The sequence below is a fragment of the Squalius cephalus genome (assembly GCF_949319135.1).
Source record: "Squalius cephalus genome assembly, chromosome: 1".
Lineage (NCBI taxonomy): Eukaryota > Metazoa > Chordata > Actinopteri > Cypriniformes > Leuciscidae > Squalius > Squalius cephalus.
Genome location: NC_137122.1, coordinates 43,868,915 through 43,885,197, shown reverse-complemented (window position 1 = coordinate 43,885,197; position 16,283 = coordinate 43,868,915). Strand labels below are relative to the sequence as shown.

Sequence of the window (16,283 nt, the reverse complement as noted above, 5' to 3'; positions counted from 1 at the left end):
AGGGCAAGAGTTGAGAACCCCTGCCATATTTATTAAAAAGTGCTGTAGACAGCTGACGCAAATGCAAAATATTTTATTTGATATTTGAGAAGGCATTATTAAACAATTAAAAAATGTTTTATTGCTGGAAAAAGTAGAGCAGAGTAAAAAAAAAATCTAGAAAGTTCTTTGGGATTAGCTAATGATTATGAATAGTATAAATACACCCTAGGCACATTTCAACATAACACAAAGTAAACACTTTAGCACTTAAAGCACTTTAAAGCAAATGTGTTAGTAAACCGAAAGAAAAAAAAAAAAATCTTTTGAGCATTAGTTCACATGAAAAACAAGGACAACAAGGGTACTGCTAAAACTGCATTTTCATGGGTTTAATGTATTAGCTATTACATCACAGTTTTTTTATGCATTTCATGTGGTATAAGGCCTCTTAACCTCTTTCTCCCCTATTATTTATTTATTCATCTTTGCCCTGCAGAGCCCCCAGGAGGCCATTAGCAGTAGAAAAGAGATTAATAGGAGAAGAGCCATCTGTAATAAGAGTAGACTTCAGACCCAAAGACTGCAGGAGTTTCACCTGCAGAAGAAGAAGAAAAAACAAAAACGGTACATGTGAGATAAATAGTTATATAACCAAAAATATGACAAAATATTGAAACAGTAGAATCTTTTCACACCTCACATCCATTCAAAATGGTATTATGAAAACATTTATGATGCAAAGCCTCTACAGAAAGATGTTAATTTGCTATTTCAAAGTTCTTGAGTTCACTCACCTGTAGTTCGGGCCCGGCTCGGGCCATTTCCTTCAGGGTATCGGCGCCCAGGTTCTCGATCAACTGCTTCAAGCGCAGACTCTCGATCTCTGCCAGCTTCTGCCGCTTCTCCACCTCCATTCGGTCCGTCTCCTTCTTGTAGTTCAGCTCCTGCTCACGTGCCTTACACAGACGGGCCAGCTCAGAGTCCTGACACACAGAGGGGAGGAAAATGGTCAAAATCCAATAGGGTGAGAATAGATAAAGATGAGATCTAGCACATTTTGGATGACATACAGCCTCGATTTTCTGAGCCTCTGCTTTGAGCTTGGCCTCTTCGACCGCTGCCTCTCCATGTATACGAGCTGCCTCGGCTTTAGATTGTGCCTCGGCCTTCGCTGCTCCTGTACTCTCCACTGCAGCGCTGGGACGCACACACATGGATTATTATCCGTGAAAATGTTAAATGAGCGCACAAGCTTGAGCGTAGCACTGGCCCTTGCAGTGAACTCACCTCTGGGCCTCCAGCTCCAACAGCTCCTTCCTCGCCTTCTCTGCCTCTGCCTGGTCTGAGATCTTCTGCCTCTCCAGGCGACCCCGAGCCTCCTGCTCCAGACGCTCTGCTTCATGTCTGAAAGAAGGGAAATGAGTGTAAATGGGCACGACAGACAAATGTGGAAAGCTGGAAGAATAACAGAAGCTTGATTCTTCCTCAAAGCGAAACATCAGATCAAAGCGTAGCTTATGTAAATTAAGACAAACGAAGAGACTGAGAATTAGATTAAAAGAAACCCATCAGGCTAAAGGCCCGTTCACACCAAGGACGGATGCATTCAACATGCACCAATGCTAATTTTTTCTAAATGTCATAATCATTTGTTAACAAACGAGTATTCATTACTTCAATGAGCTCATTGTTTCTGCCTTAAATTACTACATTGTTTAAATTAATACATTTTTAGCTAACTGTGATTTTGTATATGTACATTTCTGAAATACATAACTTAGACAGTTACCTCTGATCACAGATCACTATATATTGTAAGGTGGACTCATGCATTTTCTGTAAAGCTGCTTTGAAACGATGTGTATTGTGAAAAGCGCTATACAAATAAATGTGAATTGAATTGAATTGAACTATAACGATAACGACAACACACCTAAAAAAAAACAAGTAATAAAAACTCAGTGAGTGTTTTAGCGCAATTTTCTGACATCATGGGATCACAACACTAAGAGATAGTAAATCTTTTTATGTTTTTTTTTTTTTTTTTTTTTTTTGTGTGCGTTCTCGAGATTAGACCTTCCTTAACATAATGCCGAAAACCCGAAGTCTCTAGGTGGTCTGGTTGAGGAGGAGATAGAAGTGCAAGATTGGTGCGCACAGACAGAACAGAAATCATGAGTTAACAATCGCAATTTTGTCCGTAGGAAAATTGCGCTAAAAATAAGAAGTGATTTTTCTAGGGCTAATCAATGTAAATTGTTATAATTGTTATAATTATTATTTCTGACATACCGGTAATTTATATATTGATATTTGATCTGGATTTTGTTTCCAGGTTTCTGCAGCTGGAAGGTTATTTTGTCTGATTCGACTGCTTCTACATTTTGCTTTTACTTGTTTATTGGATATTAGTATTTTGGATTACCCTTTCAAAATTTGTTTTATATCTGGTTCTAACCTTGTCAGCAGTGTTATACACATCTCCAATGCTGTCAATTTCCCTGTGATTGCACAAACTCTTCTTTATTGATTGCATGAATCCTGTTTGTGGAATTCTATGGTTAGGTTTTCAGATCTGAGACATGCAGTGCTCAGTATAGGTTGTGGCTGTTTGTGGGAGATCAAGTTTCCTCATTGGATTTCCCCTGCACCCACTGGACAATGTCTTTAAGATCCGCTGCATCCGCCGAGCGCATAATATTCTGCAGGATGAGACAAACCCCTAAAACCAATCTCTTCTCCCTGCTTCCATCTGGCAGGCGGTATCGGGCTTTCAGACGCACGCACCTCCAGGCTGCAGAACAGTTTTATCCCCAGGCCAGGGCCATCACAGAACTGAACAATCATGTTGGATGCCCTGCTAATGTTTTTATATTTTCTTATTTTATTTATTGTGTGAGTGTGTAAAGTGAGTATTGTTTTAGAGGCTGCACAAGCAAATTCCATCGTATTGTTCTACTGCACAATGACAATTAAAGTCTATTCTATTTAAAGTCTATTCTCATCCACAATTTATTGCTGATCCCTTTGTTTCTTTTGATCTTTCTTTTTCGGTGTGTCATTTGACACAACATTGTCTGTGCGGTGTGAATTGGCCTTAAGAGATTAAGTATGTAATAATTTTAAATTCTGTCAAATAAAAAATTTGACAAATTTAAATAATTATACCTCACATATTTAAATACCTCACTATTTAAATTAAATAACTTAAATGTTTACAATTTTTAATTATTGAAAGTGAAAAATATGAATATAAAGAATTTAAGGGAAAAAATGCATCATAAAGAGAGAGAGAGGTGAAGTGTTTGGTTTGTACCGTGCGGCAGCCTCCTGTGAGTTGGTGGTGATCTCAATGGCTAGTTGCACGCTCTTTTGCAAGGCGTCGCGGGTGCGCTGGTCCACCGGCTCCACAGACTGAATGTCCACGCTGCTGATAACTAACCCGTTCTGGTTAAAGCGCAGACTGGACCGCACCGCAAGCTTCTCATCAAAACCAAAGACGGACGAACAGATGATCCTGATGGAGTTCTGAAATAGAAAGAGATTCATATGATCAGAGTAGACAAGGACAAATAAGACTCGGGCATGTTTTTAAAGTCAGGATTTGAACAACTTAGCCAGATTTTTTGAACCATCGTCATTCATCACGTGGTGTTACACACATCCACACAATATTCATATCATTTGATAGATCTCCTCGTACTGAACAACTTTGCCTCAAGAACCACTGCTGTCAATCAAACCATTCATAAAATATTTGCAAATATGTTAAAAACCTACTTTTGCGAACTAGTCCTAGGATTTTCGCCCGATCGGAACCAAACCAATGCAAATTTTGGCTATAACAGGGTTATTTAAAAAATGGGCATGGCAAAATACACTGAAAAGTCTATAAATCCTAAACGAAAACTCAAAAATTTGGTGACCATTTGTGACATAACATTCTAAAGAAGCATGCAAAATTTTATGGAGATCGGACCATAGGTGTCACTAAAACTTTCAAAAAGCTTTGAAAACCATATATTTCCTGTTAAATTGCCTGTATTGGCTGTAAATGGCCTTTTTCTCCATAAAATGTCTCCACCTCTCCATCTGAAGAAAGTGATCTCAAACAGAAACTCTTTCAGAAGACTGATGTTGATCTCAATGAGGGTATCAAAGAAGCTAAAACCCAGGTCTTTCTTTGGTACAAGAAAGAGACAGTAACACCATCCAAACCTATAACCAGGATCCAGTTTTCATTCAACACCGACATGAAAATTGGTCTTGATGATGCAGAGTATACACCAGTCAACAGGGATCTGAATGCAGGAGTTAGTGAACCGTGGTGCAGGAGGAAACTATATCTATCTGTGGGTGAAGAGAGAGAAGCCGAGCTACATCTGTGAGGTCACAGCATCTGTTGACTTCTATCCTGACAAGCACATGTTTGAGCTGGGCTTCACTCGTGTGGATGAAGACACCAATCGTGGTGCTGGTGGAAACCAAATTTTCATTTGGTATCGCCGCAGGACCGATATGAGCAAAGCTCTCACTGCTCTTGATGTTTCCACATGTGCCGGAGAAGAGTCTAAACTTCGCATTAAAGGGTTCAAGAAAGTCAATGCTAATTTTAATAAAGGAACAATTGGAAAAAGTATCTATCTGTGGTACATAAAAGGAAATTGTGGATCACCGATAAAAGCCATGGCTCTACTGGTCAATCCACGGTCTTGGGATGAGTATTCAAAGGCTAATATCGTTAAACCTGAATGATGGCAACAAAGGCATGGACATGTACCTGGCATACAAGTAAAAGAGCAAAACTGCCCTCGTGGTTTGAAAACACCCTATTAAAGAATCTAATTATTAACAATATATGGCAACTACATGTTTCATAACTGATTAAACCTTCCCAGGTTTGTGCTTTCTTCACACAATTAACCAGTTAGTAATGGAATCACACTTCTTGAGAGTAATCTAGTTTTAGAGCAAACAATGATTTTAAATAACCATTTTTTGATAATTTTAACCATGTTTTGATAATTGTTTAAAGCACATTGTGATTTGAATTTTCTTCGACTTTTATGTCTGTTATAATGTCAATAAAAGTCATCTATTAGCATTAATCATGGTATAGTGATTTTTTTAATGTGTTCTTGACTTCTTTTTAGAGGCTTAATCATACATTGGAAGGGGACAAAACAACAGAAACACACAATTACGATTGCAGGGGCTAGCTATGTAAAATATCTCAAATGTTGAGGGTTTTGTCTATGGGTTTTCAGGTTTGCACATGATCACTCATTGCAACACAATTATGGCTTAAAGTCAGGCCACTAAACATGTAGGAAAGAGAAGTATCAGAGCAATAAAGCTCTAAAGGTGTGTCACATACCTTGTGGAAGTCGTCAAACTGCACTGAGGCAACTGCTCCTCTGATTCTGGAAGCGATGGCCTTGCATGCATCGCCCACAAAGTCTGGCACTGAGAACAGAGTCGCAGCCTGGGCCGCATCAGCAGGCAGTTTGATGTCAAAGTGCCTGATACCCGAGAGAAAGAAAGAAAGAAAGAAAGAAAGAAAGAAAGGTCACTGCTCTGTTCAGCTTAAAGGGATATTTCACCGCTGTGAAGATGAATGTGTATTTAAATTGGGTCATTTATGTAGTAGAAATGTGAAATTATTTTAGAAGTTGGTGCCTTCTAGACTGAGAAAAGCCAGAAAATGCATTTTTGGCTCATGTGGATGAAAGACAACAACTCCCAGAATGCACTTTGTTGCTGCCCTACGAGGCCACTCCCAAGCCACGCCTACCGGTTACAGAGGGGAGTATCGGAAGAAATTATACAACTAGGCTACTAGTTGACTCGAAACTGAAAAGACGCTGTTTTATCGTGAGATCCCCCTGTGGGCGGGTTGAAAACATGCGGAACGAGCTCCTACTACTGGCTGTAGTCTCTAGTCTCTGGCCAAAAAAGCCTCCGATGACGCAAAATGACGATTTTTGCGTCATCGGAGGGGTTTTTCCAGACACACAATACAGAAATCTCTCGTCTCAGGTGGACATGAGGGAGGGAAGCACGGTCATTCAAAAATACTACCGGGTTTCTACTGATACAAAGCTTAATGCTAATCGGTGAAGTATCCCTTTAATGATATAGTCTATTTGCACTTAAATTGTACTCCTCGAGACATTTCGAATAAGGCTTTAGAGCACACACACACCACGACGTACCAGTTGTAAGAGAGCTGCAGCTGCAAGCGGGCATGGTCAGCCGTCTCTATGGTGATGATGTCGGTACAGAAATCTGGGCCAAGCAAGAGACAAATAGTTTTGATGACATTAGGACGTTTGGGTTTGTCTCCGGAAAGGGAGAGCATCGTAAACTGCTCATCAGGGCCCAGCATCACCATCTCAGGTCCAAACAGCACCCTGTGAAAGACACAGAATGTGAAAGAGAAAATGTAGGTTTTAAATTTTAACTGTAACAAATACACAACATGAATAACACACATAAGATTTTGAAACAAATGAAAACACTCATAAGAAGAATTGTACAGAAACTAAGCAAAATCGTAGGTGTGAACAATGTCTTAGGAAAGACGCTGCATAACTATATGACTGTCACTCAAACAATCAACATTACATTACCTGGCCTTCTTCTCCCTGTAGTCGTACACCTGCACGGCCGCATTGTGTGGGATACGATAAGACACCACTCTGGTTTTATCTCTCTCAGTTTGCACAAAGTTCCCTCCTCGATCAGAGCGGTCAGCTAGCGGGTCACGGGATTGGGCCAGAAGATTCTCTACATTAGCTGGAAGCTCTTTCTCCCACAATTCCTCATCCTGCGTTAGCATGTATGTCTGACCAATCACGGCACGCACCTGAAAACCAAACATAAAGTCAGCTGGGATATGAAGCACTTTAATTTCATTATGTTGCTGTTTGTGGGGTTTTACCGTTTACCCTTGTGTTTGTTTTGTTGTGCCAATATTAATTAAATTAATTGAACTCAAGTTATAGTTCTCCAATTAGAAACATGAGCCTTCCTTATTATCTTACAATAATGTACTAAACTGAAATAGAAGAATTTAAGGAATAGTTCACCTCAAAAAGGACAAATTCTCTCTTTATTTTTATCCTCATATTTTCCCCAATGCATATTACTTTTTCTTCTGCCGAAAACAAAAGGTGGATTGCCACCAAGCCACTCTTTTCCTTATAATAAAAGTGAATAGAGACTGGGGCTGCCAAACTCCAAAATGAATATAATTTATGTATTCATTTAATAAATATATTATTATAATGAAATAATTATTATATTAGTATATTTATTATAATATTTAATATTCTGAAGCCTTATGACAGCCATGTCTGAGGAATAGACTGAAATTTAATTCAATATTTACAAAATATCTTTTAAATCAAATAAAATGTCATTAGATGCTAGATTTGATGACACATTAAAACAAATGACAATTTTGTCACTGTAAAGATAGACAAAATGTCTGTTTCTTTAACTGCTCTCGGGCCTACAAGATTCATAATATCCTTATGATGAGATTCTGAAAAACAAAGAAAATAAAATGTGATCATTTTTATCTTGCCTTTCCAGATTTGATATCACGGACATAGATTCCCTCATTCTCATCCAGCGGGATAGCCTCCCGTCTAAGCATCACCTCCACGGAGGCAGGCGGCACATATTCGACTGGCCCACGCAGCATCCAACGGTCACCTGGACGACGCTGTGTTCCCCTTATTTTGGTCCGCTTTTCCCCTTCTTCTTCATCTTCCTTGTCCTGCTGAAATGGTACGGGGCGGAGAGATGGGTTGAAAGAAAGAAGGAGGGAGGAGTAACAATGGCAAACATTACTGTAGGGTGGGGACGGACTCTGCAGCACAAGTGGCATACGTTCAGACTGTGTGTGTGTGTGTGTGTGTGTGTGCATAAGCAAGAGTGAATAATAAGAAAAAATTAAATAAAGGAAATGCAACAGATTGAAATCATATTTATCGAGAAAAATTAGGATGGGAATTAAAGTATTTATAACAGGGAGGGGGGAGAAGGGAATGAATTAATGAAGGAAGTGATTTCCCCCTCTGTCTATCGTTAAAGTGCTCTAAATGTCAGCGTTGAATGGGGACTTGCATTCACACAGTATATTCAGTGACCCAGAATCAAGTTCTTCCTGTTCACACAATTTATGACAAGGTGGATTATGAGTTTCAGAAGCGCTCTGTTCACAAACCCAGTTCACAAACTGAAGAACGAGTGGGTGAAAAAGCACTCTCTTGTCTGGTGTGTGCCTCCTTATCACGTAAACATGAAGACAAAGATTTCAGAATGCTGAAAGGGACATATTAACAATTGGGATCAAGGGGCAACGGCAGCACCTTTCGAAACAGGTAATATCCGTGTACACTAGGCAAACACAATACGCCCACTCTCTATTTGTTTTCTTTTGTTCCGAAATCTCCAACAACAGGTCTCCACCCTTCATTTTCACCCTATACTCGGTCTGTTTCTCTCCTTGTTTAAATACTATTTGAATGAATCAGAGCTCTCATGTCTTTCCTCTCACAGAGCGCAGGTGTTCAGAACACATGTTAAACACTGTATGCAAATGCTACAACTCTACCAGCTGTTCATAGACTGAATTTCTTGTTAATCATGTACTAAAAGGGTCATTTTGGTAACTAATTATGGATGATTAAAGATGTCCTGTACCCCCTCGGTGTCAATGAAGGCCTCGACAGCACGCAGCACGAGCCCCTCCTCCTCAGACAGCACGTACACATCCTGAATGCCTTTCTCCAAATACTCTCCGGGCCTGAGGAAGAAGGAACGCTCACCCTGTGAGACAAGGAGAGATAGAATAAGGAAGAAAGAGAGTCAGTGCATGTTACAATTGAAATGAATTTAAATTAAAAATTAAAATTAAATTTAAAAAAAAATGGTATTGGTATTAATTAAAAACTATAAGTTGTGTTTTTCTATTAGAGTATATAAAAGTTGTTGGTCAGAAATTAATATAATATGTTACAAAACATTTCTATTTCAAATACATTTAAATAAATTATTTTTCAAATACATATTCATTACAGTTTCTACAAAAGAATATTATGCAGCACAACCGTTTTCAACATTGATAATAATAAGAAATGTTTTCTGAGCATCAAATCATCATATTAGAATGATTTCTGAAGGATCATGTGACACTGAAGACTGGAGTAATGATGCTGAAAATTCAGCTTTGACATCACAGGAATAAATTACATTTTAAAATGCATTTAAATAGAAAACAGGCATTTTAAATTGTAATCTCAATTGTACTGTTTTTTACTTTTAAAAACATTTTTAAAAATTGTACACACATCTCGCACACAACTGCATTGAAATGCACACTTAATATTACTTGAAAGGAATAAAAACCCTAGACCCCCTCAACTCCTTTTCATTGCATATATTTTAGCCAAAAATTGCTAAATTGGTTTGCAGATGCCATTTTCATTCACATATATATATATATATATATATATATATATTTTTTTTTTTTTTTTTTTTACCTGTGACTTAAGTGTCCTATTTATTTAGGCCATTGTTTATCTAGTGCAGCAGCCTTCAGTGCACTTAACATTAAATGCTGTAGTTGTCCTGTGTTCATTCACCTTCACCACTCTCTTCTGTCCGAGCTGAGGTTTTCCATCGGCCCCCACGGGGTCCATGACCACACAGTACTGCCTGCTGTTCAGAGTCGTCACGTCAACCACCCCGACAACCTCCTCGGCAACAGAGGGTATGTGAGCTTCTCTGTCTGCCACAGTCACCAGCCACTCTTCTCCAGTGCGCCGCTCTCGTCCCCCGGCGTCCCGGAACGGCCGGACAGCGCGCACATGCAAAGCTTTCTGATGAAGGACGAAATGACAAGCAGGCATTAATAATTACATCTGGGGCAAAGTGTGCTCTGAAGCTGTGACTTCATTAGTGAAGTGCTTTCATCCTTAATTAATGTGTGCTATACGTTAACCTTACTGTTGAACCAATTAACCCCCCCAATCCCTCATTACCTGTAGACTTAAGTGTGAATGGAGAAACAAGAGAGGAAAAACATGCGGCGATAGTATAGAAAGGGACAGAAGAGGGTACCTTGTCCGTGAGGATGAAAGCATTGACAATATCCACAACCTCTTCGTGAGCTCCAGGCAGATAAGCTCCCACCTTACTGACCTGCCATTCCTCACCTGAGACACATACACACAATTTTAGCCATTTGTTTTTAAATATGCATGCAAAATATGAACTGTCAACTATGTTTGCACATAAAAGACTAAACAACACTGGAGCTCAATGATTATAATTGTATGGACATTTTTCAAAACATCTTCTTTTTTGTGCCACAGAAGAATAAAAGAACAACATGATGGCGAGTAAATTATGACAATTAAATTTTTTTATTTATGTATGCATGTCTGCAAGTGTGTCTCACGCACCAGTCACTCTTTGGACACCACTGCGGTCCAGGCCCTCTTTCCGTGCTCGGAGGCGAATGGCCTGATTCTCTCTGATCACTGTGGCCTTTATGACTTCCAGTACCGTCACCTCCTTTCTGGGAATGTACGTCCCTGCCAGGAAAGAAATGCTCAGCAGGTTAGACATCTTACATCATATGATGTCATCAATAATGTATGGATGCATTATAATGGATGCAATGCACTATACTGTGATTGAATTAGCTTTTCTTTTTCAGCTAACTTCACAAACTGGCTTCATTCTGGTCTATTCAATTGATATTCAATCTAATCAATTCCTAATGAAGTTTCACTTGAAGGTTGTCTTTTATTTTGAAGGGGTGGTTGATTATGATTTCATTTTTCTAACTTTAGTTAGTGTGTAATGTTGCTGTTTGAGCATGAACAACATCTGCAAAGTTACGACGCTCAAAGTTCAAAGCAAAGGGAGGTATTTTTTTTTTAAATCGCTTTTTAAGGACTACAACAAACGGCTGGTAGGGACTACACGACATTCCTCCCGGGTTAGTGACATCATTAACCCTAGAATTTACATAAACCCGTCCCCGGAACACGATTTATAGAATATCAAGACAGAATATGCTAATAAATGACTAGAAGATAACTACACATAAGCTACATAAATTCATCAACAAACCATTCAGAAATGTTGTCTACATGTTGTCACTTCTCTCCATCTGACTCTGGTTTGAACATAAAAGGCTAAACGGTTTTGAAATTTTCAGTGCATGTCTGTGTGAGGTAAAAGGACACAAGCTGTTGAAGCTCCGCCCCCTGTGCTGGGAGCAGCAGCTCATTTGCATTTAAAGGGACAGACATAAAAACTGTGCGTTTTTGCTCAACCTCAAAAAGTGACGATTTTAACATGCTATATAAAAATATCTGTGGGGTATTTTGAGCTAAAACTTCACATACACACTCTGGGGACATCAGAGACTTATTTTACATCTTGTGAAAAGGGCATTATACCACCCTTTTAATCTATCAATTGATCAGCATCTGAAGCTACCTGCTATTAGCATAATGTAGTTAATATCTGAAAATTGATGCCGAATAAACCCGCTTCCCTTTTCATGGCCACCTCCTCAAACACATGTTTTCAATTAAACATAATAATACCAGGAAAAGCAACACTGAATAAGAGAAGAACCTTCTTGAAAGGTATTTGCTCTTCACTCACTATGTGTGGGGAACAAAACAACAAATAATGTTCTTCTAAATACTGTAGCATTACCCCTTGAGGAATAACTTTACTTCCTTTTATTTTTCCTTGATAACTTTATAACTTCATTATTTTCAACTGATATTTGCTTTGAACAGGAAACTACTCCAGGCTGGCTAAAGCTAATGTTAGTTGTGCTGCAGTGGTACCTGGTCCCTCAAACAGCCACTCGTCTCCTGCTACTCTCTTCTCTCCTCCCTCCTCTTCAAAGTCCAGCAGGGCCTGCAGACGCAGAGCTGTGTCCGGGTACACAATCTGCAGCGGTGTCACATCCTGCGAGAGTTAGAGAGAGAGAAGAATATGTAAGTAATTCTTATATTATGATATACACTAATAATTATAATAAATGTTAAAGAGAGAACCAGGCATTAACTGCTGCAAAATGGTGCTTGTTTTGACCTAATTAATGTGAGCTGATGGGAAATTCGTAGGTTTGGTACACAGATTTGCGACTCACTACGGAAACCACAACCTGTTGAAACTACCCACATGCCTGAGCTCTGAAGCCACAAGCTGCAAAGCAACATGTTTTCCAGACATACAATAACTCCATACCTTTTGAACCTCTTCACCGGGGTAAAGAGGGAACGGATCCTGGGTCAGGCGGATCTCCTGGTCAGCATGTCTAAGCTTAGCTTGCCCTGATGCGTCAAACTGAACTCGGCCTTCATCATCTCGAGTGACAGGGTTGAGCACGACACAATAGTGCCTGGGCGGCACCATGATCATGCGGACAGGGGCAAACAGAACCCTGGTAGAAAATGCGAGGATGAGTTCAGTGATACGGGCAAGTAAACACAATCACATACAGTAATACCAGCATACATACACTACATGCAAAAGTTTGGGGTCAGTAAGAATTTTTTTTTTTTTTTTTTTTTTACAGAAATAAATACTGTAAAAGTTACAGTAAAGACATTCAGAATGTTACAGAAAATGCTGTAAATGCTTTCTATTCATCAAAGAATCCTGATCAACTGTATCACGGTTTACACAAAAATATTAATTAGCACAACTGTTTTTAAAATTGACAATAATCAGAAATGTTTCTTGAGCAGCAAATCATCATATTAGGATGATTTCTGAAGGATCATGTGACACTGAAGACTTGGAGTAATGATGCTGAAAATTCAGCTTTGACATCAAAGTAAATTTAATTAAAAGTAAATTACATTTTAAAGGGGGGGTGAAATGCTATTTCATGCATACTGAGTTTTTTACACTGTTAAAGAGTTGGATTCCCATGCTAAACATGGACAAAGTTTCAAAAATTAAATTGTACGTTTGAAGGAGTATTTCTGTGCCAAAAATTGTCCTTCCGGTTTGTCACAAGTTTCGGAAAGTTTTTTTCGAGTATGGCTCTGTCTTACGTAAGATAGGGCGGAATTTCCTTATATGGGTCCTAAGGGCACTTCTCCGGTAAGATCGCGCGCGCGCGCGCACTCGTAGACCAGAGCAAGATAGCGAAAGCAGTTCGCCATCAAAGCGCCCTGCCCGCCTTTTGGGAAGCCAATGTCACCAAAGAAGTGTGTTTTTGGTTGCCAGGGCAAGACAACCCTGCACAGATTCCCAAAGAACCCAGCGTTAAGGAACCCGTGGATGGAGTTTGTTTTCCTGAGCATAAACGGAGTTGTGTAAAGACTGTTGTTCCCTGCATTTCGACGATGATTGTTTTATAAACAAAGCCCAGATCTACGGATTTGCAGATCGTCTAATGCTTAAGGATCGAGCAGTCACAATGATAAAGGTTCGGTGAGTAAAACTGCTTCTATTGTCTCTGTGTGTTGTTACTAGCTCGGCGCATTAGCACAGCTTTAGCTTCGCCCACAGGGCCCGCCTCCAGCCGCTCGTTTTTTTCCGGAAACACTCGGTACAGCCTATCTTTCTTTTATAAATATAATAAAACTAAAGACTTTTTGGAGATATGAAGGATGCAATACTACTCTATAGGTACTCAAGATTAACAGGAGATTGAGTGAAAATGAGCATTTCACCCCCCCTTTAAAATATAGTTAAATAATTTTTTGATCAAATAAATGGAGCTTTGGTAATAAGCATACGAGACTTATTTCAAAAACATTAACAAATCTTACAACCCCAAACATTTGCATCAGTCTCAGAAACTAAAAAATTAGTAAAAGAGAAAAATTATAGACTAAAAATAAATCTATGAATCATAAAACATCAATCCAAACACTATAATAAATAGTTCATATCATATCATATAATAGATAGTTCATATCAGCTGTTGTTTGGATTCTGGGCAATACAGGAATGGAAATAGGCTTGATTACACACAGTCTCCCAGCAACTCTCTCCCTCGCCACAGTTGGAAATTGGATAACACTACTAATATGCAAATGCCCTACATTTACTGCCCCAGCAATTTCTTTGTAGACATTAAAATAATGAAAAATCTATTTAGGTCAAATGTAAAAAGCTAAAGCCAGCCAGAACCTGTATTTCAACGGCATTTGCACAATACAGTAGTTAGCCTGCAGTTTTCTAAGTTACCTCTCATTGTCCTGGCGTATATAGGTGAGAGGGCCGATCTCCACCCGTGCAATGTTGGTGTTCTGATCCAAGACATGGATATAGTGGTGAGGCGGGATCCTGATGATCGAGGCACCGAGCATCTGATTAGCATCCATATTTGTTCCTACAAGCATACCCTCACATAGTTTAATTTGGAATTATGTAGGGATTAGTGACCAGAGAATACATAAAATCAAATAAAAAAAATTCAGTGTCATCATGTGTAATACAGTGATATTACTCCCACAATATGATTAAATGTTTATGACAGCATCCATTTGCCCTCCGATATCTAAAAAACTTTCATTGTCTATGTCAGTTTTTTATTATGCATGAAAAACCCAATAATATAAAGGTCAGCAGAGCTTCCAAGAGCGAACACACCTCAGCTTCTTATCTCTTTAAAGCAAATTCATGATAACGCTGCTATGGGTCAGATGACAACACTTAGCTCGTTGTCTTTTTTAACTGAGATTATAAGTTATAACTGATAAAATGTTGAGAAGTCGTTGATTTCATCAAGTCTAAAATATGGATTTTAGTTTGGAACAGAAAATTCTGTCAATCAAAGCTCTTCTCTCACATCTCTAAGAATGTTGCACAACTCTTTCATCACTCCTTGCCCTAAATCGGTGTTATCAGGTAATGTAGCTGACAAATTAAGTTATGCAATGTCATGTAATCTAAGTGTTCTTTAAGGACATAAAATGCTATCTTTCATTAGGATGGATGGGTGGATGTTGCTTTTTGACAAAGAACATATTCTTTGGAAATTAAGCAAGATGGCCTGTGACAGATGGCATAATTCGAACACTATTATAGCATATTTATATAAAAACTTCAGTAACAGTTTACTGTTAAAGTGAAGCAGAGAAGTGACCTTAGTTCAATAAGCCATAATATCATATTGAAGAGTTTCATTTTTTTTTTTTTTTTAATCTGATGTTAATTGTAATAAATGCAATGTAATGCAAATGTATAGGCCTACTATGGCAAAACTGCAAGATGTGACATTAGTAATAGTCTGCGTAGACAGCGGACATATTTTGACTGGCCTTCACCAAATTTAAGTCTTTTGTCATGCATGACAAAAGTGACCACATTAACATTAGAAACAATTAAAACATCATAAGTAAATGATTTGAGTATTTTTAATGGCTGCATTTAGAATAGAAACAAAGCAAGGTAATATTTTTCGTGTCGTATTTTTTTTTGTTTGTTTGTTTATTGGGCGTTGTACAAGAAGTTCACATTTGATTTCAGCACCACAGCAACAACCCATAAAGCAAACACACATTAGTCTTCGAGCCAATCAATCAAATCTCCGCATGCTGTGACGTCCGTAGGAGGGTTGGGACGCTCAAGGTGCACCAATCGTAAAACACCGAGGGTGAACCCGGAAATTAGAGACTTGCACTCATCTATGCTTGCACTAACCCTCTTTTTTATTTTATTGACGATATAACCTGAAAAATCCATGACATCTGAAATAATTGCCTGAGGCAGATAAAGCCTGTGATTAACGACGTCACAAATAAAACTAATGTTAAGTCTATTTGATATAGAGTGCGTGTAAAGATCATAATTACTTTATGTTCATTTAAAGTCCAAGTACACTACGAGAGTCTTCTGCAATTAAAAAATGCAAGCACGGTTGATGTTTTGCTTATGTGCTGCGTTGCTTTACATAACATTTTTGCATCGTCCTCCGCGCTTTGTATCTCCATTCGTTCGCATTTGATGTTATCGCGATTCACAACCAACTAATTAAGCAACATTCACAACTAACCAAGTTAGATTAATGTAGCTGTCTAATTAAGTTATCCTTTAAGTTACGGCAATTCGTCTTCCAATTATTGCAAAATAAACGAGACTTACAGTTTCAGAAGAATACGTCCTTTAAACTGCCAGTCCGAGGTTGGATTCGTCAGTTTAAAGACAACTGGATGAACGCTGCGCAATGCTATATCTAATAACACGCACTGGAAGAGGTGTGTCATCCAGGGAAGGGGGGGGCTCCTTGTGGG

At 38.8% G+C, this 16,283-nt stretch overlaps 1 protein-coding gene across 3 annotated transcripts; it reads right to left on the bottom strand.

Annotated features, from left to right (window-relative positions):
* Nucleotides 1-57: 57 nt before the first annotated feature.
* On the bottom strand, nt 58-16,251 carry mvp (major vault protein; the record flags this gene model as incomplete). 3 transcript variants are annotated; one of them, XM_079883282.1, is made up of 17 exons in its annotated part: nt 58-577; nt 777-965; nt 1,053-1,179; nt 1,270-1,386; nt 3,299-3,510; nt 5,360-5,504; nt 6,198-6,395; nt 6,615-6,850; nt 7,574-7,768; nt 8,698-8,823; nt 9,639-9,875; nt 10,117-10,211; nt 10,461-10,592; nt 11,871-11,994; nt 12,277-12,472; nt 14,236-14,380; nt 16,135-16,251. In XM_079883282.1, 16 exons carry the CDS (start codon nt 14,370-14,372, stop codon nt 458-460), a joined length of 2,586 nt encoding a protein of 861 aa, XP_079739408.1. In that variant the 3' UTR covers nt 58-457. The 3 variants fall into 3 exon arrangements, with proteins under 3 accessions (XP_079739408.1, XP_079739407.1, XP_079739406.1); XM_079883281.1 differs by having other exon boundaries at nt 7,574-7,771; nt 16,135-16,240; XM_079883280.1 differs by lacking the exon at nt 16,135-16,251 and having other exon boundaries at nt 7,574-7,771; nt 14,236-14,390.
* Between the last annotated feature and the right edge of the window lie 32 nt (nt 16,252-16,283).